We start from the raw sequence: 22,732 nt of genomic DNA, 5'->3' as shown, positions 1-22,732 counted from the left end.
CACACACATGCAAACCCCTCCCCTCCCCTCGTCCAGACCACTGGCCTATCAGCGGCTACCAAGGAAACCTCTGGATGATGTCATGTGGTGTGGATGCTGTTCCAAGACTGACATCAGAGGGGAGAGAGCTCCTCATTCTTTCCAGAGTATGACCCAAAGTTTTGGCTCCGCAACCATAAACCAACGGCTCCAGCTTCTCCGCTCCTCCACACGCTCTCAATCTTCAACATCTTGTTCTCACAGCACCAGACAACTCTCCACAGTCTACTCTGCTCTTTTTACTTTTAACATGCCAAGATACATCTATGTTATAGACAAAAACTCAAGTTGTTGCGATACCAATGTCAGTATTGGAAAGACCTCTGATATTACCTCAAATGAGGGATGAAGCTAAGTAAAGGCACAATACTCATCTGTGAGCCTTTTCAAAAATACTCATGTTTCACCAGGAAGGCTTTTAACCCTGTGCTGTTATACTTCTACACTGTTAATCGGTCATGTTCGATCAGCAAGTTGTAAAAAATATCACAAAAGAAAATTATCAATGAACATATTTGATAACTTGTCGGCTACACTCAGACAACAGCTAACATTAGCATCCAGCTGTACCTTCTGTTAAAAGTCAGCTTGAAAGTTATAACAAAATATTTAACTTGTGGCTACAGCTAACATTAGCTCCCAGCTGTTTTATACTTTATATCAAAGTTAGCTAGAAAGTAAAGGCTACATATTTGATAACTCATTGGCTTCAGTTGGACAATAGCTAACATTAGCATCCAGCTGTCTAATACCTCATATTAAAGTCAGATAGAAAGTTAAGGCTACATATTTGATAACTTTTATGCTACAGTCAGAAAACAGCTAACATTAGATTCTAATACTTAATGTCTAATGTCTAATGTCTAATACCTCATATTAAAGTGAGCTAGAAAGTTATTAAAAAATATTTAGTGGCTACAGCTAACATTAGCATCCAGCTGTCTAATACATCATATTCAAGTCAGCTAGAAAGTTAAGGCTACATATTTGATAACTCATTGGCTTCAGTTGGACAATAGCTAACATTAGCATTCAGCTACTAACTGCCTTACATAAGAATTTACAAGAAAGTGATTGCAACCTTCATGACAACTAATACTACTTTTGATAATGTTAATAAGTACAATTGGAGAGGTATGAATTCTGCTTCCAAGCTGATTTAATGTTAGCTATCAAATGTAATGTTTACTGTAAAGTTGTTGAATGTTAACATTTGGCTTTATCTTCCAGTTTTAGAATTAGCTATAAAGTGTCTCAAAGCTAATGTTACTGTTAATGGTGTTGCACAATGATATTGGAATGGTCTACACTTCTAAATAACAACATAAGATTAACGTTGTTTTGCAAGCAATAGTAATGGTAGCTAGCAAACTTAGTGCTGAATGCTAACGTTAGATGTTTGTTCTTTGAGTTAGCTAGACAGAGGCTGAAAGCTAATGTTACTGTTGATAGTGAGAAACAATACAACTGGAAAGGTGTACATTTCTGGACTCTGTAACATGAGAACACATTTTTTTCCCAAGCTGGTGTAATGTTAGCTGTAATATTAGCAAGACTGATATTATAACTTAGAATAGAATTAATAACCACAATTGGAAAGGTATGTTTTCTTTTTTGCAAATTCTGCTTCCAAGCTAATGTTATGTTAACTATCAAATTTAGTGTTGGCAAGAAGATTGTTGAATACTAACATTAGCTGTTATCTACCATTTCTTAAACGCCAAATATGGCCGTGTTACTCTTGTATGGGAACATCTCTTCCAGAAACTACACTTTATGATGAGCCACACTCAAACTGGACAAGGTTGCATTCAGTCTGGTTTTGCTGCAACAATGGAGGCCAAACAAGAAGTGCAGTGTCTGCACAGCTCCACCTGAACTCCCCTGTGGATTACCTCTAAGGGAATCCAAGCTGTCTGCCTGTCCTGTCCATGTTCCCTGAGACCCACCACAGCCATTTGTTTCACTGAACGCTTCTTAGAACCAAGGGATGGACATTAAATTATCTCTAGTTATTCTTGGCACACTCTCTGGGTGGGATACAGCAGTGGACACGGAAGTCAGAGGATGTGTTCCGCAGATGGACCGTCACGCAGGCCCCTTTCTCCACTGCGACAGAGATTAAACCTGGAAACTCATGCATGCTTTGAAGATCAAGAATGAAAAGTCATGAACTTCACTTCACTAGACTTAATGACTTTAATGACTGATTCTGACACGAACATTATAGTCATTCTGATGCTGTAATAACTGTTTCAATTGCAACAAATGAGCATTGATTACCAGGTAAAGTACCTGTCCTCCCTCGCATAACTATCACCTTAATTACCTTCACAGTCTTTACCGGCACACAGTATAGCGCCCTTATTCAAACTACTGAGGAAAAAAAAGTCACTTTGGCAGCTTTAGAGGGCAAAGACTCTCTTTGAGACCACAATAACCATGCTAGAAACCAAACCACAAACCACCTCAGCATACAGTCCGTACCACATGACTCCTGTCTGCTGCATATACAGAAAAAAGTTCCACTGAAGAAGTTTACAGGCCAAGGGACTGTGACTCAGTATGTACGTAGCATTAAAAGTATGGAAGACTATTGAGGCCAGACGTAAGGGGGGAAGAGAGTTACTCTAAATTGCATTTCATTATGTACTTAACCTTTCAGTATTTATTCAGTCATTGGAAAGAACAAACCAACAGAAGAAACACCTTCTGTACTTTCTAAGGCTTTGATTTAAACAGACAAAACAGATTTAAAAGACAAAACTTAGCATTTATTTTGCAATTTCAGGACAAAGCCAAAATCTGGAGAATAGTAGAAGTTAAAGGTGTTAAAAAAGCTTTCTACTCTGATTTTTTCTGCACTATTTTCACAACATGTTTTCATCTTCATGTACAAAATATAAAAAAACTGCAAGGCCCTAATAGTCTTCTATAGAAGTATGACATTTTGGTGCTTGTTTGATTTGTTTCAACTCTTCTCCTGTTTGATTATCTCTTCTTCAGTACTCTTTCTTACGAGAGAAACCTGAGAAAAGCTGTCAAAAGCAGCTTCCTCCAAAGACAAAACTCAAAGTGCCTTTTCTCTTTCTTCTTTTTCCTGACTTCCACGTTCACATGCTGTTCTTCTGAAGAGAAACTGCAGGCTCCAGAGTCAACTGATTTAATTGGCCTGTCAGTGACATCAAAAACATTTTTTTTTGTGTGTTTTTATGCTCAACACCTCTCGCTGGTAACTGACTCTGGCAAAAGTCAACACAGCATCAGTTCCTACCTTCAGAGGGGGGGAACGGGAGTACCGGTGGGAAAAGAGAGCAGCAGCGCCTGAGCACAATTTGGAAACTATGTGGCATATTTTCCATTTTCTACACTCACTGGAGCCTGTCCTGTCTCCCAACTGGCAGACACACAGCAGGAGGGCTTTACACATCTCTCGCTAAATATCTGCCGGTTCCCACGATAAGAAGGGGTCTGTTTCTGTGGTTATGATAGCTGGTTAAGATTTAGAATTTTCCTGTCTCGACTCTGTATCAAAATAACATGAGTTATATTGCTGATAGAAACACTCTGGGTCATGTTTGTCTCCATAAACAGAATTTCAACACGTTAACTTACAGAATCTGAATCATACATATCTGTGATTTGGTTTTTAAGTGACATCATGGATATGAGGCCTAACCTGCCAAAAATCACTGATCAAATAAAGGGTTTTCCATGGTCACCTACAAAACAGGGCAGACACATCTACATTTATAGGACTGAGTAGACAGGAAAAATCCATGTGATATAAAACTGTCCTTAATAAATACAGACACAGTACCAATCATGCTGTATGTCCTCCTTGCAATGAAGCAATCTGGCTTTGGTGGTGCAGCTTTAATGGTTTGTAATAAGGGCAAAACATGAAGTTTTATTTTCAAACCCCATCATATATCTCTCCAGCAGCTCAGCAGGCCGACTTTAGGGTCGGTGATGTCATATTTCAGTCTTTTTGTGTGTTCCCGTCGGGCAGCAGTGAGGTTAAAGGTCACCTGGCTCAGCATCAGTCACATCAGTCAGCCTCTGTTACTAATTATTATTGAGGGCCTCAGCCTCACAGACTAATCCCCCTTTAAACAAGCACAACTCTGACGGGACAAAGACAACACTATTCCTTGTGCCTTGTGCCTCTCTGTGTGGTGTGTGTGTGTGTGTGTGTGTGTGTCCCTCCAAAGGGTCATGTTTAGGAGGCACAAATATCCACACAAAAGCCCATTTTAGGCACCGACCAATCTAATTCTGATTCTTCACAGTGATGTAGTGGGGGAAACAAAAAGTGTCCTATGTTGTGATGCACATCAGGTATCTCCAGGTAGTAAAATAACCCACAAATGTTTTCCTGTCATTAGCTAGATTAACATCGGTCTTTCATCTCCAGCCACAAAGCTTTCATACACATAGAAAGAGCGGAAAGGAAAAGTAAAGCCCTCACTCTAACGATGAGGACCTGTCAGTGCTTGTTAAAAATAATCTCTATAAACAAAAATGTTGCAGAAAGAGAATCCAGACATGAAACCACAAAGAGAAATCTATCTTTCAGGATGAAGCTATAGTAGTCACAATGAGGCAAAACTTCAGAATAGCAAAAAGCAGATGCAGACTCAAACAGGAAACAAATGCAGCACAGTTGGAGAGCTGGAAGAGGATTCCAGGACATTTTGTTTTTTATGTGGCAGATTTGGCAATACATGGCACGTGATGTTTAATTTGATTTGTGATTGTGTGCATGTGTACGCTTGGGTGGCAGTGTTTGGGGATTAGATGTTGTGGATGGAAGATGTGGTGGCTACCGCTATCCCCAGTCGATGCAGTGAGGCTCAGAGTGGGGATTGGGGATGACCATTTGAACCACAGCCGTGTGTGCCAACACTGTAGTCAGAATAGAGGATCTGGCCTATATCTATTCCACCAGAGAATTTGAAAACAGACTCAATTTGGCTTGTTTCATAATGCATTGAAAATAGCATTTAAAGAGTGACTGCATCCATATCAAACCTCAATTCACTCATTAAATGTCAGCCAATGAATCTCACAGTTAGAAAAGAACAACTGGGCACACACTGAAACTTAAAATTGTACAAAATGTCCAAAAATGTAATAAATTATAGAGGGAAAAGTAAGAGTATAATTCCTACCTCGAAGACTTCTTCATCAAGTATTCTAGTTCCAAACACTATAATTCCCTTGGTATCGATGATGGGGTTGGGGCTTCGGAGCAGCTTCTGGGTGGTCTTTTTTTTACAGTCCAGAATGAGGGTGATGGTCTGCTTGTGCACACTGATGGCCACTCGATGCCATCTGAAAAACAAAGGAGGTGCAGTTAATTCACACACTTACCAGATTACAATCCTCCCACTTGCACACCATTTAGAGCCTCTTTTGTGTTTGGCCTCTTGTTCAAATTCAAATTCATCCCAGTCTGTTGTCAGAGGGGGAAACAGAATCACACTTGACTCTTCTCTTGGTGACATAAACTTGATTCCACACAGTGCTGGTTAGCCAAAGGCCCACATTTTAGACAATGAAATACCAGCTTGTTTTTATTCCCAACACGTCAAATTTGGCAGATTTGGTTAGTGGAGCAACACATAAAAAAATGACACTCACTGGCTTATTGTTTGGATGGCTGTTAAAGCCAGTTGCGTAATGTAACTGGATGTTCACGAAAGTCTGCTTTGGTTTTCCTTCTTGGGAGATAAATGGGTCAAACCATAACTTTTTCCGACATGGGACCAGATGTTTGTATCCGTGTGAAGATATCTTTGTAACCATGACTTCTTTCAGAAGGTTGCCTTGTTTTAAAGTTACGCAGCATACCTTGGTTTTGTTGCGTACGTAACTAGGTTTACGTAACACCATTTACGTACGGTACATACATTTGTTGTATAATGTATATCAGGCAGTTATGTTACATACTTATGTCTCACAACTTATTGGCATTAGTTACCTGACTCCATTTAGCATGTTTGTGCTTCTTCACACTTAGACCACAATCAATTTCTGGTCCTAACAATGTAAATTTTGTCAGTAAACTTTACCAAACAGTAGCGTTTCACGAATGCACCACATGTAGCTGATTGTTCTGCATTAAATAAGAGATGTTTTGACGTAAGCTTTAATTTGAAAACTGAGAAGACATTAAATATTTATTTCATTAACTAGACCTGATTTTTAAAGTCTAGATGCACATTAGGAGTGAGTATTGCCAAGAACCTCACGATACGATACGCATCACGATACTTGGGTTACGATACGATATATCACGATATCACAATATTGGGATATATTGTGATATTCTACATTATAAAATAAGAAAAAGTAGGGATGGTGTTTATGTATATCACACAATATTACTCAAAATTGAAAGGACAAATTAAGTCAAAACTATTTGATTGAAAACAACTTTTCCACTTTATTGTTTTTGAAATACTGAAGTTGTATTTTGGTTCCAACTCGGCTAAATTGCGAGTTTTATTATAACAAAGATATCGATATTAAGAGTTGAAATATCGATATCATATTGGAGGTCAAAGTATTGCGATATAGCATACCTAATGTTGCTAACTCTACCTTTATGGTTTGTACGAAGTCAAATTTTGACACAAATGAGAAATGGTTAAGAACGAAACTTTGTCAAACAAGGGATGAAGCATCTGTACCTATGTAAAAACCAAAAGGTGACTTAGTTTAGAATGTTGCTTTAATGACCTAAACCTAACCATGTACATTTTGTCCCTAAACCTAACAATGCAATGCAAATTTTAAAAGTTAAATTTACTTTTAATATATTTGTAATTTTCCTTTTCTTTTTTCTGTTTTTTTTTATATTTGTCATTCTAATTGTGCTCTTTAATGCTTGTCTGAATGTTTCCAATGTTTTTAATGTTTTAATGTAAAGCACATTGAGTTGCCCTAGTGTATGAAATGCGCTATACAAATAAAGCTGACTTGCCTTGCCTTGCCTTGCCTTACCAAACTGTGGCGTTTCACGAATGCACCTTATGTAGCTGATTGTTCTGCATCATAGACCCCTAATTTCCAAAGTCTCAATGGACATAGCATTTTTGATGATGCTAACTCTACCTATATGGATATCTACATAGTTATATTCTGAACATAGGGTCACTGAACAAGCTGCGTTATTTGATAAGTTGGAACATACAACACTTTGCCAATATACACCAAGTGTTAGGGATTTAATGCAGAATATCAAGTCAACCCCGACAAGGTTGCCTGCCTCAAAAGACCACATCCAGGCCAAGTTGTGCTTAGCAAATTGTACCTTCCATCAAAGCCTGACACATCCACCTGGACTGTGATTACAGGGGAAGACGTATAAAGAAAAAGAAGTCTTAAACTGGCTCATGTTCGTGTGTTTAAAAGGATAAATGAACGTCAGTAAAGCCCATAATGGTTGCACTTACTTTCCATCGGCCAGGTTGACTCCTCTGAAGAGCGGGTAGTCCTCGGGGCTGGGCTTCCCCGTGTGGTCCTCGTACAGGAAGACTGGAGATCGGCCAACCTCCAGTCCCAGCTGCTGGATGCCCTGTTCATTGTACACGGACAGCAGGAAGGACTGGCTGCCCTTTTTCGGCTTCACTGTAGCCATGATGGAAAAGTCCTCAGGGAACACATCACCTGCCAAGGCAGAAGGTGGGTTGGACGCAGAAAGAAAGAGTTTGGAGAGTTAAAAGTAGCGGCAAGCATTCATCATCCAATGAAGGAACTATGTTTGTGCTCAGAGTTTTGTAATCTTATTATTTTGGGAGACAGGATGTTCTCTTTGGAGTCTGGAGAATGAACTGATTATGTAGGAGAGAAATGTTCCAAAAACAGACAAAACCTTTAATTTAGATTGGGAGATTTGGGAAGATGGCCTTTAAGCACCAAAGGGAAACATTTGGGATCTTTAGTTGCCAAAAAGGTAAGCCGATAGGATCAATCTGAAGGGATGGCTGCCAAGCTTCAGGCCGATGAGAGAAAAAAAAATACACAGAATTTCCAAGCAGAAGTACTTCACAGAATGAGACGCATAATGACTAAAGCAGGTGACCCTGAGAGAGTTCCTCAAACTATCCTGCAAGCCTCTCTTCTCCACGTCATTCTTCCACAGCTGATTGATCTAACAGACGCCGAGACGCTCCAGCAGAGATTAAAAAAGGGGGTAAAAGGAGTAAAAGAATGTACAGGAGAAAGGGTCACAGATACATGAGTGTGGAGGTGGTGAGAATCTTCACTTTTAGGACATGAAAGGTGGGAAAGTTTGAGAAAATTACGTGTTGCTTCCATCTGCATGCTTCCACAAGCAGTCTTAAGTGTTTCCTCCATTTTACCGCAGTGTGAGGCACATCTGCACGACAGATTCCCTTAGTGGGGAGTTCTCAGGACCCCAGAAAGAGGGCGGCCTTTTCCAGCCATCTGAGGAGGCTGCGCTCTGATGTGGAGGTCAGACTACACTTGAGGCAGACAAAGCCCTCTGATCATTTTGGTTTGGAAAAAAAAGAAGCAAAGTCAATCTGACTTCACACAAACCACTATTGTTATGAGAGAGCAGCTATCTGGATTAGGCTTAACATAAGCAAAGAAACCCCTTTGGATTCCAGTAGCAGACTCTTGGTGTTCAGGGATTGCACAGCAGAGATTTCCAGACGACCGGAAAAGAGAGGCAGGGCTTGTGGCTGCAGTGGTTTTGTAGCACCTCGTGCAGCCATCAGACCCCCTTTCCTCTGCCTCGGTTTCAGAATAATAGATGGAAAATGCTAGAGTGGAGTGACTTTGTTTTCAGGCAGCCAATCAGAAGTGGTGAAGAAAAAGACGCCTCACAGGGAACGTGATGTGGAAATCTGAGGTTGGGGAAAGATAGAGGCAAAAGAAAGACAAATAATTCTGCTGGGAAAGATTCAAAAAGCTCCTGTATCAAATCTGTCTGAAGAAATTAAGCTGAATTGATGTAAATGAGGAAAAGGTGTCATGAAACAGTAGAAAATACACCTTCAATGTCAAATTTTAACAGATCAAATTGGAATTGTTGATGACTGTAATCTAGTTTTGAATGGAAGTCAATGGTAAAAGTTCACTATTTCTTATGATAAGGGCTACACTGGTGTGACTTTGGCAGCAAAGTGAGAGATGCAATTGGAAAAAGATGCCTATGAGGGAATGTGGCGTAGAAAACTTGGGTTGAGAAGAGACAGTGGAGAGGACAGAAAAAAAATCACCACTGGGAAAGATTCAAAAACCTCCTGTTTCACTTCCAGCTCAAAAGAATATATAATTAGACATTTAAAATACTTTCTTCAAGACAGAAAGTTACTTGAAGTTATTATCAAATAGAATTTAACCAGATAAAATTACATTACCCGTTTCAACTCTGACCAAATGACATTTAAACTGTTGAAGTTGTTAATGGGTTTTGAATGGAAGTCAATGGTAAAAGCTCACTATTTCTTAAAGTGAGTGCTTGATAGGAGTGACTTTGGTTAAGGTGGCCAATCAGAAGCTGTGTGTGAAAAAAGAGACAGCGGATAAGGCAAGATTTTTTGATATAAATACTTTTTGAGTGAGAACTAAATTATAGTCATCTTTTCTTTTGTTTTTTTTAAGATATGGTTTTTGGGCATTTTTGCCTTTTTTTGGATAGGACAGCTGAAGAGAGACAGGAAATGTGGGGAGTAGAGAGTGGGAGAGGCCATGCAGTAAATGGTTGAGGCTGGAATGGAACCTGCCACCTCTAGGATGAGGGCTAAAGCCTCTGTATATGGGGCGCATTTAGACTTCCATGCCAGAGGTAGTCATCATTTAGTAGAATCACAACCATTCTAAATTTACATGTCCAATGAAACGTTTTGCTCTTGCAGCTTGAACTGCTCCCCATGCATAAAGGGATAGTCTGTCACAGTGATCAATAGTTTAACTACCAGCCCATAACTCTTTGCTGTTCTATCTAATAAAAAGGCAAAAATGCCATGTGTTACATTGGAATTATGGATCTCTGAAATAGAGTTTTGAATGGAAGTCAATGGTAAAAGTTGACTATTAAGTATAGTGAAGTGAAGTCTATAGCCTTTTCATACATGCACTCTTTTCATCCTGCAAGCTTCCTGAAAATTTCCAAAATTGGGGTGCATGACGGCCAAAATTTTCACCTCAACTTTTTTACAGAACTTTTCCTGCCAATCAGAGACGCTCTCTTCTATAAGTAGAGAATGCCATGTGACACCTGAGGTAATGAGGGATGATTTAAAAGCAATAAAAACAAGGAAGAATGTAGATTAGAAGCTCCTGAACCCAATTCCGAAACTGACCCCTCTTTCATTTATTGAAGAGACTTCCACCCAACCTCCATCTGAGTGTCTGTTTGCCTTCCTTCCTCGTCTTCCTGCCTTTTCCTATGATTCCTTCATTAATGCCAGGCTTCAAATCACATCATGCGGAGAGCACATGCCTTGGCAGCGTGCTCCCACAGGAATTCAGCTTGGCATCATATGAGAAGCATCGCTTTAATTGACAGATGCTTCAACAGGAAGGTGTGAGGGGGGAAGAAAGAAGGAGAAAAAAAATCAGACGAGCATTCAAAAAATCTTGTCTGGAGGAGTTTGTTTGCTGATGAATAGAGTTAAGAAGGATATTCTGAAATCAAAGTGTTACAATGCAAAAAAAAAAAAAAAGGATGGGAAGGGAAATGCCAAAGCAAAGACCTGGATGAAGTAACGTCTGTCATTACTTCCTGTTGCATGTCTGTCATAGAGACAATGACTCAGCGCTGGCTCAGGACAAGCTGTTTTTGTGGAGGTCAAGGGTCAGCTGTGGGGTGAAAGGGACACGGTGGCACAGAAAGGAGGGGTCAAAGTGACTAATTTGAGAATTAAAGGTGCTCTTTTTTGGAACTAGAGTAAAACTGTCTCCAAATTTTAAGTAGTATTTACATTGTGAGGGTTCTCATTTGTTGATTCATGTTTGTGCTGTGTGTCCCAACAGAGCGAGGGCCGAGGTGCCTCGAGGGGACAAGGAGAAAAGGAAAGGTAATGAAAGTAGAAAATTGAGGATACTTTCTCTTTAGGACTTTCAAGTAAAGTATGAGCGGGGGTGAGGCTCAGGTTTCTCTGGAATGCGTCTTTCAAAATGCGACTTCAGGCCACCAGATGAGAGATAGCCCACTCCTCATTTAGTGTGTGTCTGTGCATGTGGACACGTGGGAATGGAAAGGCTTGTGGTGCCAGAAGTCCTGGGAGTTTACACTGGCAACCCTGCCGCCCATCAGAGTCTGACTTTAAAAAAGTCTGGGGGAGCTCAAGCAGCAAATTAACCCGACAATTTCCTCAAGATTGAATAACCATTTACAGTCGCCTGTCATTTTGAAAAGTGTGATTTACTAGCTTAAATGTTCCCCTGGACTGTGCTGTGGGAGAACTACCTACAGCGTAAGAGGAGTTTGAAACCCTGTCTTCCGTTTCACCCCAGCATTTGACATCTACACCTTAATTTTTAATCTTAAAGAGTCTCTAGGAAGAATGCCTCAGAAGTCAGGGAGGGGCAGGAGTTATGCCAGCACTTTGGCAGATCATCCCTCCATCTGTCAGTGTGCATACAAGCAGGTAAATGGGCTAGAAAGTCTTGTAATTGGTCATTCAGTCATCACAGTGTCCAAATCCCTCCTCATGGATGAGGCAAGCGGCATTCCAGCGGGATTGCACATTGCTGCAGAGATAAAACGTGTACCTGTCTATCTTTAGCAGTGTGCTCTTTGTGCTTTGGGGAAGGATCCTGGATGGTTCTTATGGAGAGGCAGGACTGAAATTACAAGTGTGACAAGTTCAAGGCCCCTCTAAAAATACAGTGTTTAAAGACAGTCTGAGATTTTAGGGAGAAAGAGTCCAAAGTAATCATGGCTTTTTTGGGGGGGATTACATATAAAGGCATAAAAAAAGAGGGGGTTCATTTGATGCTCCTCATCTGATTACTCCTGCCTCTCATAATGACCCTCCTTCCATTTCTTAAGGACAAAATTATATGATCTAAAGGTGATAAATAACACATTCTGTGGTAATGAGAGGACAAAACCACTAGAAAGTGAAGGAGATAATCTTTTTAATTGATACTACAGAGACATTAGAGAGCAGAGGCTGCTGTTATTATCTGTATTGGCTGTAATGATAAGAATCTCTGTCGTGCATCACTATTTTAAAAGTTTCATGCAGAATCTCATAACTGCTATCATCATTTTTGTAATTATCTTTTTGTATTTTGGAATAAAAATGAAATTCTAATTCATTTCAATGAATGGCCAAAATGCAGCAACAGTTTCCCATTTTCGAATGACTACGTTTAAACAGGACCTAAACGTTATTTCATCAGTCTAGCTGTATGGATCTTTCCTAACTTGTTGTTTGTGCTTATATTTACTGTTCTGTATCATTCAAAGTAACTCAAACCTTGTTAAGGAGTGATATCTGGCAATTTGAACTTATATGTGTGCATCAGATTGTAAAAAAGATGGACAACATAACAGCTACCCATAAGTGAAGCCCACATTTGTGGAGCTCCTCCTACTGGCAGGCTGCAGTATATGACATAAAGCCGGCCTCCTCCATGTTGACAGATGGAACATGGGTCAAACTTTAAAATCACAAAACGCGTTGAATGTATTTTTCTCAAACATGGTTTCATCATTATAGTTTATTCTCATCAAGCTAATTAACATTCAAGTTGCTATTTTTCTAAGAAGTTTAGCTATTGGATGTAACAAAAAGGTGTATCTATGATTGACAGCTCTGTTAAAAAATGTGTCCTGGATGAGCAGAGTGTAGGGGGAATGGATATTAAAAAAAAGTGACCAATTCGGACACTCAAGTCTTTAAACTTTCCATAACTGTCAGTGTGTTGTGGACTGTGCTAACATCAGAGATCTTTGTCATTTCATTGGTAGGTTAAACGTGTGAGTTGGCTAGCAGAGGGGGCGTCAGCAGAAGTAAATATGGAAGCTAAGCTGATTCCTATACTGCATTGACTTTGGCCCCAAATCACTTGCGCAAAATGTCAACCTCTTCTGCCGTTGTATTTTGGCTTCACTTTTGTGAAATGGGAGGAGGTGGAGACATGTCGTCCATCTTTATAAACAGTCAATGATGTGCACTTATACAAGTATTATTCATAGATTTGTCAGGACACAGAGAGAGTTTTATGAAAGACTTATGAGACATGGGAAGTGTTCGGTATTAAAGTGGAATGAGGGCAGACGGCTGCATCACCCCGTTCCTTCACTTCTCATTCACTTAATTAAGGTAAGAAAGGTCCCTTCTGTTCAGACTGCCTCTGTAGTCTCAAATGAATCATCCCTTCCACATGTTTGCCTAATGATTGCATGTCTGCACTCGCTCTTTTCCAACACATCATCACAGACTGTCTGTGGTTACGGGGTCATGGGCCAGTGTTTTCTCAATCGGAGCTTCTGCGGTTTGAATCACAAACATTAAGAGTCAAAACAGAAGGAGGAAAAATTAGTATGCCTTTGTTTTCTGTATGTGGCTTTGTTTTGGCTTCAGGAGACAGGACGCTGTGCTGATAATTCAGGCAAATTGTACCTCCAGGCTGCGAGCCAGAGTCATAACTCAGTAGCAAAGTTTGTTAAAGGGGGGAAAAGCGTTGGGTGAAATGAGCTCAGAAGTGGAGCTGCCTTGTGGAATATATGAGCTGTGCATTGTCTTAATGTCGAGGCGAGAGGGCGACCACATCACAGACGCCTCGCCTGGGTTTTAAGGTCTCCCAGCCACAGACGGCTAGTTTATTCCGCTTGCACCTAAAGACTTTGTGGTGCCTGTGATGAACTCCTCCAAGCTGGTTTGTTTTATGTGGACTGTTATTTTGGATGAGCCAGAGTGGTGTGTAATTACAGCGTGCGTATCTAAACGGAGACTCACACTGGCTCTGCTGTCACAGAGCTTCAAAGTGAAGAGTATTTGTTTGATTGAGGAGCATGATAGGGCACGCAGGCCGACTTTAAGCCCCAAAGAAGAGCCATGACATGGATCAAAGGTCCACTAAGGCCAATGCAACGCCTCAGAGGACCATGAATGGGGCTATCATCCAACCCAAGCTTTGTGGGGGGGATTTACTCACAGGAAGGGTTATTAGTTCCCCCTGTTTTATGCTTCTAAACCACATCCATGCTCTTCTTTTTGTCTTTAATCTGCAGGGAATCCAATCACAATCATCTCAGACACAGGTTATCTCGGGTTGCAGAATTACGGTTTCGAGTTTCTCTACTGTAAAACAAAAAAAAAGAAAGTATCTCCACCAAAGAGAGAGAAGAAACACAAAGAGAGAAAACACTGCAGGGTAGCAGAGAAATCATAGAGGGAAAGATTATGGCGCTGGAGGGAAAATAAAGAAAGAGAAGAGAAGAGAAGAAGGAGGGAGGAAAGATTGCCGAAGAGGGAGAAGGAGGAAAATGCTACTGCAGCGCAGCATAGAGCAGAAACCCAAAGCCACGTCAGCACAACAGAACAAGGCAGAAGTGGAACCCCAGACTTCCCTCCTCTTCACCACCCCTCTTTTCACTGATTTTCCATCGTCCGGCTCCTCCTCCAGCATCAAATATTACAGGCCTGGATTCCTCATGCATCTGGTGTGTGTTTCCAGAGGGGATTGCATGCATTATCTTAACTCATCCCTTCATTTTCTTTCACATCTGCATGTATGACTAAGAATCAAGTACAAGGCTCACAGTGAAAGCTGTGGACAGACTGAGTGTTTTAGCGACAGGGTAAACACGTTTACAGGAGGGTGTGAAGGATGAAACAGCGGGCGTACCCTGCTGAAAATCTCATAAAGAGAAGATAGAGCCGGCATAAATAATCAAGTTACAGGAGCCAATAAAAGTTCTACCTGGAGGGAGAGCAAAGGAGCAGGCCAGGTGGGAACTAATACAAATTGCTTTCCAGCTATGTTGAAATGTTGTAATCCCAGTTTACTACAACGTGGGGTCAAAGGTCAGAGAGCTGACCAGATGGCAGGACTGTAGAGGGAAGATGAACTCAGGGGCTGGATTTGAGACCGCCTGTGTCCTAGCAGTACAGACTTATTTGGCCAAAATGTAGGATGCAGTATGCAGTATGTAAATTGGCAAAATCAACAGTAAGCCAAAAATACCAGGATGTAGGAGTGTCTTCTACTTCTACTCCTTCTACTTTTGTTCCATTTTATGGCAGGGGATTTTTTTGGTGCATTACCGCCACCTACTGTGTTGGAGTGTGGTCCAGAGTTAAAACTGGGGTTGGTAGTCAGATTTAGATACACTTTTTGTTATACTGATTTAAATTATCTTTATGTCACACAATTGCTATCTACAGCCGGAGTAAACCTGGGAAAACACCAACCAATCCCTGCCGCTAGGATCTGATTTATGAAACCAATCAAATCCTGTCCTGCCATTCTGCCCGCCTCCTGCGCGTACATTTCATGTTTGTTTGTGTTTTAACTTTCACTATGATAATGTTTTGGTACTTTCTTACTGCTGAGTGAGACATGAGTTGACGTAGTGCAAAATACAAACACTGTGCTGAGGGAAGGTTATGAATCAGTCACAATCATATGGTCGCAAAATCAGCGGCGCTCGTGCATGTGAGCAGGGCCATCATTTTGGAGGAGCTCTAAGGGGAGGGGGGGGGGGATTAGACGGAGTCCTGAGGAAATGCTACATTCAAATTCATGCTAGTTTTATGTGGCTACCAACCCTAGCTTTAAGAGGAAAGGTACTTTTATTAATCCCCAGGGGGGAAATTAATTTTTTTTCACTCGTGCTATTTTTGGACATGCTACACATACAGTTTTTTTTTGTTTTTTTTGGTTATATACATACAATGCACACACATGCAGTGAACATGCTTAGGGAGAGATGTCAGAGTGAGGATGCTGCCGTCAACCAGCGCACCCAGAGCAGTTGGGGGTTCGGTGCCTTGCTCAAGGACACCTCGGCAGTGCCCAGGCAAGTGAACCAGCACCTCTCCAGCCACCAGTCCACTTGCCAAACTTCGTCCATGCTGGGACTTGAGCCGGCGACCCTTCGGTTCCCAAGCCAAGTCCCTATGGACTGAGCTACTGCCGCCCCCTTAATACCCCCTTACTAACATATGGCGCTAACATTTCACGGCCCATGGGAAATACGGAGAGCAAAAACAGGCCGTTGGTGACGGAAGAATAGAAATGTAAGTATCATTTCTAACTTTTCTGTTTTCATTTACTCTTATGTTAAGATGACTATTAACAACTGTGACTAGGCTAAAGCTAACGTTTCGTATCCGAAGCAAAGTTATATATAACGCAAGGGGAACTAGATCGAACTCTGTGGCATTTACAGTGGAGTAGTGCTTAAGAAACATCGGTGAATCTTGTCACTTACGGTCATTACAGAAGCGTTACCTATCTCTAAGATTACCTATAGCACTTCTTATTGTTTTAAAACCATATATGGATGCTATACAGTAGCAGTTTTGCGATCAGCTGTGTCGTTGTCCACTTCCTCTTTCCAAAATCTAAAACCAGTGAAGCCTGGCACCAGTGTACCGTAAAATGGACCAAGCAGGACGGTCATAGGCGGTTTCAAATTCAGCCAGAGAAGCATCTTTTCTCACTTGGAGAGTAAGGTGGGAAAAAAATGAAGAATTTTGTCTGTTTTTGAAAAAGTTTGGTAACTTTCTGAAGAGGAAAGTTACAAAGCTTGGAGAAAACTGAAAATAGTTGATAGTGTTGGTCCTTTGAGGTAGAAAAAGAATGTGTGTTTCAAGTCAGATACTCACCTGGATACAGCTGTATGGTGGGGGCGCTGAGCTGAGCCTCTTTGGATACTCTGTACGCCACATCTGAACCTTGCGTTGACCTCCTATTTGCGCACAAACCCGTTATTTTCGAAACACCCTCGGGTAAACTGTGAAAATCTAAAATCTTCAAGAGGTCTGCTGGTTCCGCTGTGGAGAGAGAAAGAAGAAAGGGATGTCAGATTTTTCTAAAAATGGGTTGAAATTCCACCTAAATTGAACACCTGAGGACACATTCCCAACCCATATATCATGTTGTTTATACAACACATATATAGATAAAATATCCCATACTTTACGCTTATCAAATGAGGCTAAATTATCTCCCATTTTCAAACCATTCCCTCCCTTTTCTGCTCCCTGCTGACTCAGAAGCCCTAGTTACTCAGCAGGAGGGTTCGCTGTTGTGGTTCCCAGAAGATTTCAGTTATCCATTTTGACTCTAAACAGAGATGTGCCCATTTATAGATCCCCATGATCATGGGTTACAGCTGCAGCACAGCCCATCCTTCCATTCAGCTCCCTGTAACGCTGAATCCACCACTGCCTCCCTTTAGGCCACAAACATGCAATTAGCACACTTTCAGGCCGGTCGTCCCGGCTGCGACCGGGCCACCACAGGAGAACACTGGGTCGCAACAATGTGACATGGGGTTTGACCCTGGACCGCACCTCTCGCACGCCAAAACCACCCAGGACAAACAGCTGTTCCTGCAGCCAGATGCACACACAACAAGCTGCACAATGACAAGCATCCAGCCTTGTCCCAGCACTGATCTGGACTGAAAAGGACACTGGGTTGTGTCTATAGGGACAGGGTGCTTTTAAAGGAGGGTAAACACTAAAGTGAGGAAGGGGACTAAACAAAAGGAATTTATGGCACAGGAGTTTACAAAATAAAGTAAGACAAAGGCAAAAGTGCTGTGGTATTCTGCTGTTAGATGCCTTTCTGTGGGTTGTTATGTGAATGTGGACTGTCAAAGGCAACCCACACACAGGTACAGCGGTCCTAGTGTCAGGCTACAAGGACCACACACACCGTTCAGGAGGAGAAAAAATGTTCAATAGCCTCATCCATCTGAGAGCGAACGGGAGGCTGGGAAAGGTGGAGAGGGGAGTGAGCAGAGCAGAGAGTGTTTGTACATTCTGCGTTACCCTGCAACAACCTCCAGCTGGATGTCATTACACATGATTCACGTGCAGCAAAGATCAATTTGAAAAAAGAAACTAGACATTCTTTAACAAAGGTCTCCATTTATGAGCACTTTGGCCACAGGTATTTATCCACAGCTGTTCGGTGATTTGGCGAGAAAAAACTTCCTACTCAAGGGCTTGGGGTCTGATTGCATGCTACGTTTATTATTACCTTATCAAGCAGAGTATTCAAAACCAAGACTCTCAAATTCTGTCAACACAAAACATTAGTTTTTACAGCACAGAGCTTATTAAGTTACTCAACAAAAAAGAGTTGAACACAAAGATATGCATGGAACAAATTGAAACAAGTAGAGGTTCTACTGAAAAGCTGACATTTCTAATTCCCCAAGCCAACTCACATTGTGTCATCTCTGCAAATGAACAGTCCTTAAATAACCAGTAATGTTCTCCCTTCTCACAGAGTTGTCAACCTTGCCCAAGCCAATATATCTAGGAAAGTGGATATGAGTTCAAATTTTTAGTTTCTGGATTCAATCCAATACAAGCCAGGCATCAGAATAGGCTGTGAGCTGAGCTGCTGTTAACTTGTTTCTACATGCTCTGGTTGTTCTTTAGGAAGGACTCCCTCACTATCCATGGTTCACCTGGTTTTGACCAGGAATTTAGGGTACCAGGAATGTGCTGTTTCATATTAGAACATAGTGTCTCCTTGAGGGCTGCCAGCTGAGCTGCCACTAGCTTGTTTCTATGTTCTCAGCTTGATTTCAGGTTTGGATACCATTACTTTACATCGTTGACGAGGTTTAAACCAAGAACATTAAAAAAATGAATGCAGTTTCACATTTTTAAAAATGGTTCTTCCGTAGGGGCTGCCAGCTGAGCTGCCATTAGCTTGTTTCTAGTTGTTCAGCTTGGTTTTTGGAGTAGGATTCTCACCTCACTAGAAGTCATACATTTGAACTGGGAGATTAAAAGACTTGCAAAGTCTCACTTAAAAATGTGGCATCTCTTTGGGGCCTGCAAGCTGAGCGGCTGCTAACGTTGACCCAAGTTTAAGTTCAGGCAAATTCTTTGATCTAGAAATGTTGTAAGATCTATACAACACTTGGCATATATAGGAAACTGGTTTAAAGGCAGAATCATCATGGCCCATATTTTTACACACAGAAAATCTGCTTTTTATGTTAACGAATGAGAATGTAATTTTAAGGGGAAACATATAAAGGAGACATTCAATGGCAGCTCATATAAGAGAAGTATAAAAATGAAAGTCCTGGACTCACGTGTTTCAAACAATCCACCTGGTCCAACATCTACACTTGTCAAAGTGACTACTACATCAAAACTAGTGGAGGTGCATACCACAGGATGACACAGTTTTGTAAGCAGGTGCAGACCTAAACAAAAAGACAGTTCTGTCTGTCATCAACCTGTAATGAGGAGACAGACAGAAACTCACCCACCAGCCAGAAGATGTCTGTCATTCACCACCATGACGGAGCCTCTTTTAATGAGATCTCCTCTGAGGGAAAGTGTAATAATGTGTCAGGATGTCAAGTGATGGGAAATTAAGTTCTGTTAAAAATGCTCTGATTGACTTATCATTGATCAGGATCTGTGTCCCACACTTATTGCTTAATAAGTAGAAAGCCTTCAGTGTCAATGACAAAAAAAGTCACATTTCAGGAGAAATTATAGCAACTGAGTAAAAGTAAATGTATAGAGAGCTGAGTTAAGGTGAAAGGATGGTGTGGTTTAAAATAAAAAGTATTAAAGCCCAGAGACTCTCAGGCAATACAATGTATTATTTGAGGGTGGTAGAACTTAAAAGCACTCAAGAAATCAATTACAGAGTCTACATTTTTGCACAGAAAATGTTCAATGCATTCATGAAAAATGGAAGCATAAATGTAACTGCTTGTGAGCAGTTATTTAAACTTGTCTTAAAGCTTTTACAGCTAAAAGTACAGAAACATACATGCTTTTCCAATAATTACAGCAGCTGACACAAAAAATAGGCAAGACAACTCTTTCAGTTTCAGCACACTCTTGCTTGGGAGGCAAAAAAAATACCTCCAAGAGCATCTCAAGAAATCAACTTCAGTGAGACATACACTGTAAGCTGCAGTTTCTGTGTCACCAACATGAGAGAAGTAGGTGACACAGACACTGGCACTAAAAGCCTTCTCATTTAATACTGTTTTAACAAGGACCCTTGGTTGACCAAAAGCAAAGCTTACAGTTGTTGCCCTTTACTCAGACAGCCACAAAGCCACAACCCTGATGCTGCAACACTGCAGTCATTCTTTCTACGCTGCCAACATCCAACTGCATTTTATTCCTTGGGAGGTAGATCAATCAGTTGCTGACGTTTGCACCAGGAGTCCTTACAAGGCCTGGAAATTACCTCTCTGTCCTACAATTAAACACAGTGACCACTGTGTACAGGATGGAGCTAACATGTCAGATTAACCCCACACTGCAGTATAAAAATCTGCAAATGGTTGATTGCGTTCATGTAGTTTTGCCTCCCTTTTCCATCTCCCTTTTCCTTACAAGGACAGATCATTGCATAAGCCTTAGTGCAAGAAACTCTGGTGGTGACAGGTAGGTACCGACACTCACTTCATATTAACTAATGTTATAAAAGATTTCCGAGTAACACTCATACATGTGCTTCGAAATAATCCTGATAACACGGACATCACTCGCATTTCAGTGTCATTTGTCCAGCACCATGACTGTGAAGTTGTTTATTGTTTTAAACTTCTCTGAAACGCAGATCGTCTCAACCAGCAGTGCAAACAAGCTCCATTTATCAGATGTTTCCCACAAGCAACTGCCAGTTTATTAATTTATAGATGCAACAACACACAAGCAAGTGGTGATAAATGATTCAAAGGCATTCCTCAAGGCAACAAACTAGCCATCATAATAATATGGCTGTCACAATATGAATAACAGCATCGTAATAACACGCCGCTCTGCACCACAGAGGAATAAGAAGCCTGTAAGCTGCATCCAGTCAATGCTGGCCATGTCTCAACCCCCATGCGTGGAGCGGGCTGTTGTTCTTGCTAATCTACACTGACACAAAGCTAATCTCATGAAGATCAGCAGCTTTTTGAGAAGGAAATAATTCATCATATTCACATGACTGCCATTTTCCTGCTGCATTATGCTCAAGTTGGAAAGCTCAGTTGCTTGTTATGATACCAAGAACTATGTTCAAGGTTGTAATTTGAAAGAAATCTCACAAATAATATAATTTAGATCCTTGTAGACTGATTAGCAACTTTAAAAAAAGACAATTCTTGTTTTTCAGCCACTTCCTAGCTAATACCGCTAATAAGTTAGGGAGTAGTAAAATGCTTACACAAGCAGTTAATAGCGTGACTTGATATAATAGGAAAGGCTTTAGCTAATAAAATTGTAGCTAGGGTTGGCCGAAGGCTAATACTAACTTGTTCCTTAGCTTGCTGCAGTATTAGCCCCTTTATAGCTAGTTAACCATGACTTGGAGAAATTATAAAAAGCTAGCAGTTGATAGCGTTGATAAAAAAGGCTTTGGCTGACAGTAATGGTAGCTAGGAGTTGGTCAAATGCTAACATTACTATGTTAACCAAGCTACTGTAGTATTAGCCACTTTCTAGCTAATTCAGCTGTCAATTAGGGAGTGTTAAAATGCTAATATTACCTTGTTATCTAACTTGCTGGAGTATTAGCCCCTTTACAGCTAATATTGTTGTGACTTGGATAAATTATATAAAGCTAACAGTTGATAGCACAGATTAGAAAAGATTTGGCTAACAGTAATGGTAGCTAGGAGTTGGTCCATGTTACCCAACCTATGGCAGTATTAGCCACTTTCTAGCTAATACAGCTGTCAGTTAGGGAGTGTTAAAATGCTAACAAAAGCAGTTGATATGACAGGAAAGGTTTAAATCCTTGGCTAACAGTAATGGTAGCTAGAAGTTGGCCGAATGCTAACAATAATCATTGATGGTGTTAAAGAATAGGGTTGTAAATCTTCCTATGGGCACTTTCTAGCTAATGTTATAGTTAGCTTGAAATTTATAACATAAAACCAAGCGGCAACCTCCGGTCTCATAAAGACGGTTCAGAAGATATTAAGATTACGAGTTTTTACCCAAATGAGGACATGACTGACTTGACTCCTGGATGGGAACACATAGCTGTTGGCTAGGAGGCTCAAACTCTGCCTCTTTACATCACACTATGCCTGGTTGAGTTCTGCATTTCCAATATGGCTGCCGCCGTTGATTGGCTTCAAAACAGTGCTCAGGAACAGATGGGATACTATGTCCATTATTTATACAGTTTATGCATAAAAGAGACAACTTCCTAGCCACTTTATGGCTACCATTATGACTATTTTAAGCATTAAAATTCAAGTTTGTCACATCATCAAACAGTTGTAGCAATATTAGCATGTAGCCACTTCCTAACTGTAGTGTTAGCTATGAAGTGGTCAGTGTCAGCAGTAGGAAATTATATCAGCATTTGAACCTACCATCTTTAGAGTAACATTAAAGAGAAATAGCAGCTTTTTAATGTGGTCAATTACCATCTGCGTGCCCCTCGTTTCATATCTGTTAACCCCTCTTCCCTTCCATCAATCAGTGTGTTATCCAAATGTTCCACCCTCTCATTTCAAATTTCC

At 40.8% G+C, this 22,732-nt stretch overlaps 1 protein-coding gene across 5 annotated transcripts in view; it reads right to left on the bottom strand.

Annotated features, from left to right (window-relative positions):
- col5a1 (procollagen, type V, alpha 1) overlaps positions 1-22,732 on the bottom strand; it is a 102,063-nt gene that overhangs the window by 64,274 nt on the left and 15,057 nt on the right. For 2 of the 5 annotated variants that reach the window (XM_034709436.1, XM_034709435.1), the window contains exons 2-4: positions 16,872-17,039; positions 7,503-7,716; positions 5,214-5,376 (exon numbers count right to left, since the gene is read on the bottom strand). In XM_034709436.1, coding sequence (XP_034565327.1) covers positions 5,214-5,376; positions 7,503-7,716; positions 16,872-17,039 — 545 coding nt within the window. Of the gene's footprint in view, positions 1-5,213; positions 5,377-5,685; positions 5,738-7,502; positions 7,717-16,871; positions 17,040-21,745; positions 21,834-22,198; positions 22,305-22,732 lie in introns of those variants that run through there. The other 3 variants (XM_034709437.1, XM_034709438.1, XM_034709439.1) reach the window with 3 other exon arrangements.

The sequence above is a fragment of the Notolabrus celidotus genome, chromosome 19 (assembly GCF_009762535.1).
Source record: "Notolabrus celidotus isolate fNotCel1 chromosome 19, fNotCel1.pri, whole genome shotgun sequence".
Classification (NCBI taxonomy): Eukaryota; Metazoa; Chordata; class Actinopteri; order Labriformes; family Labridae; genus Notolabrus; species Notolabrus celidotus.
This window is presented reverse-complemented; position numbering and strand designations above follow the sequence as displayed.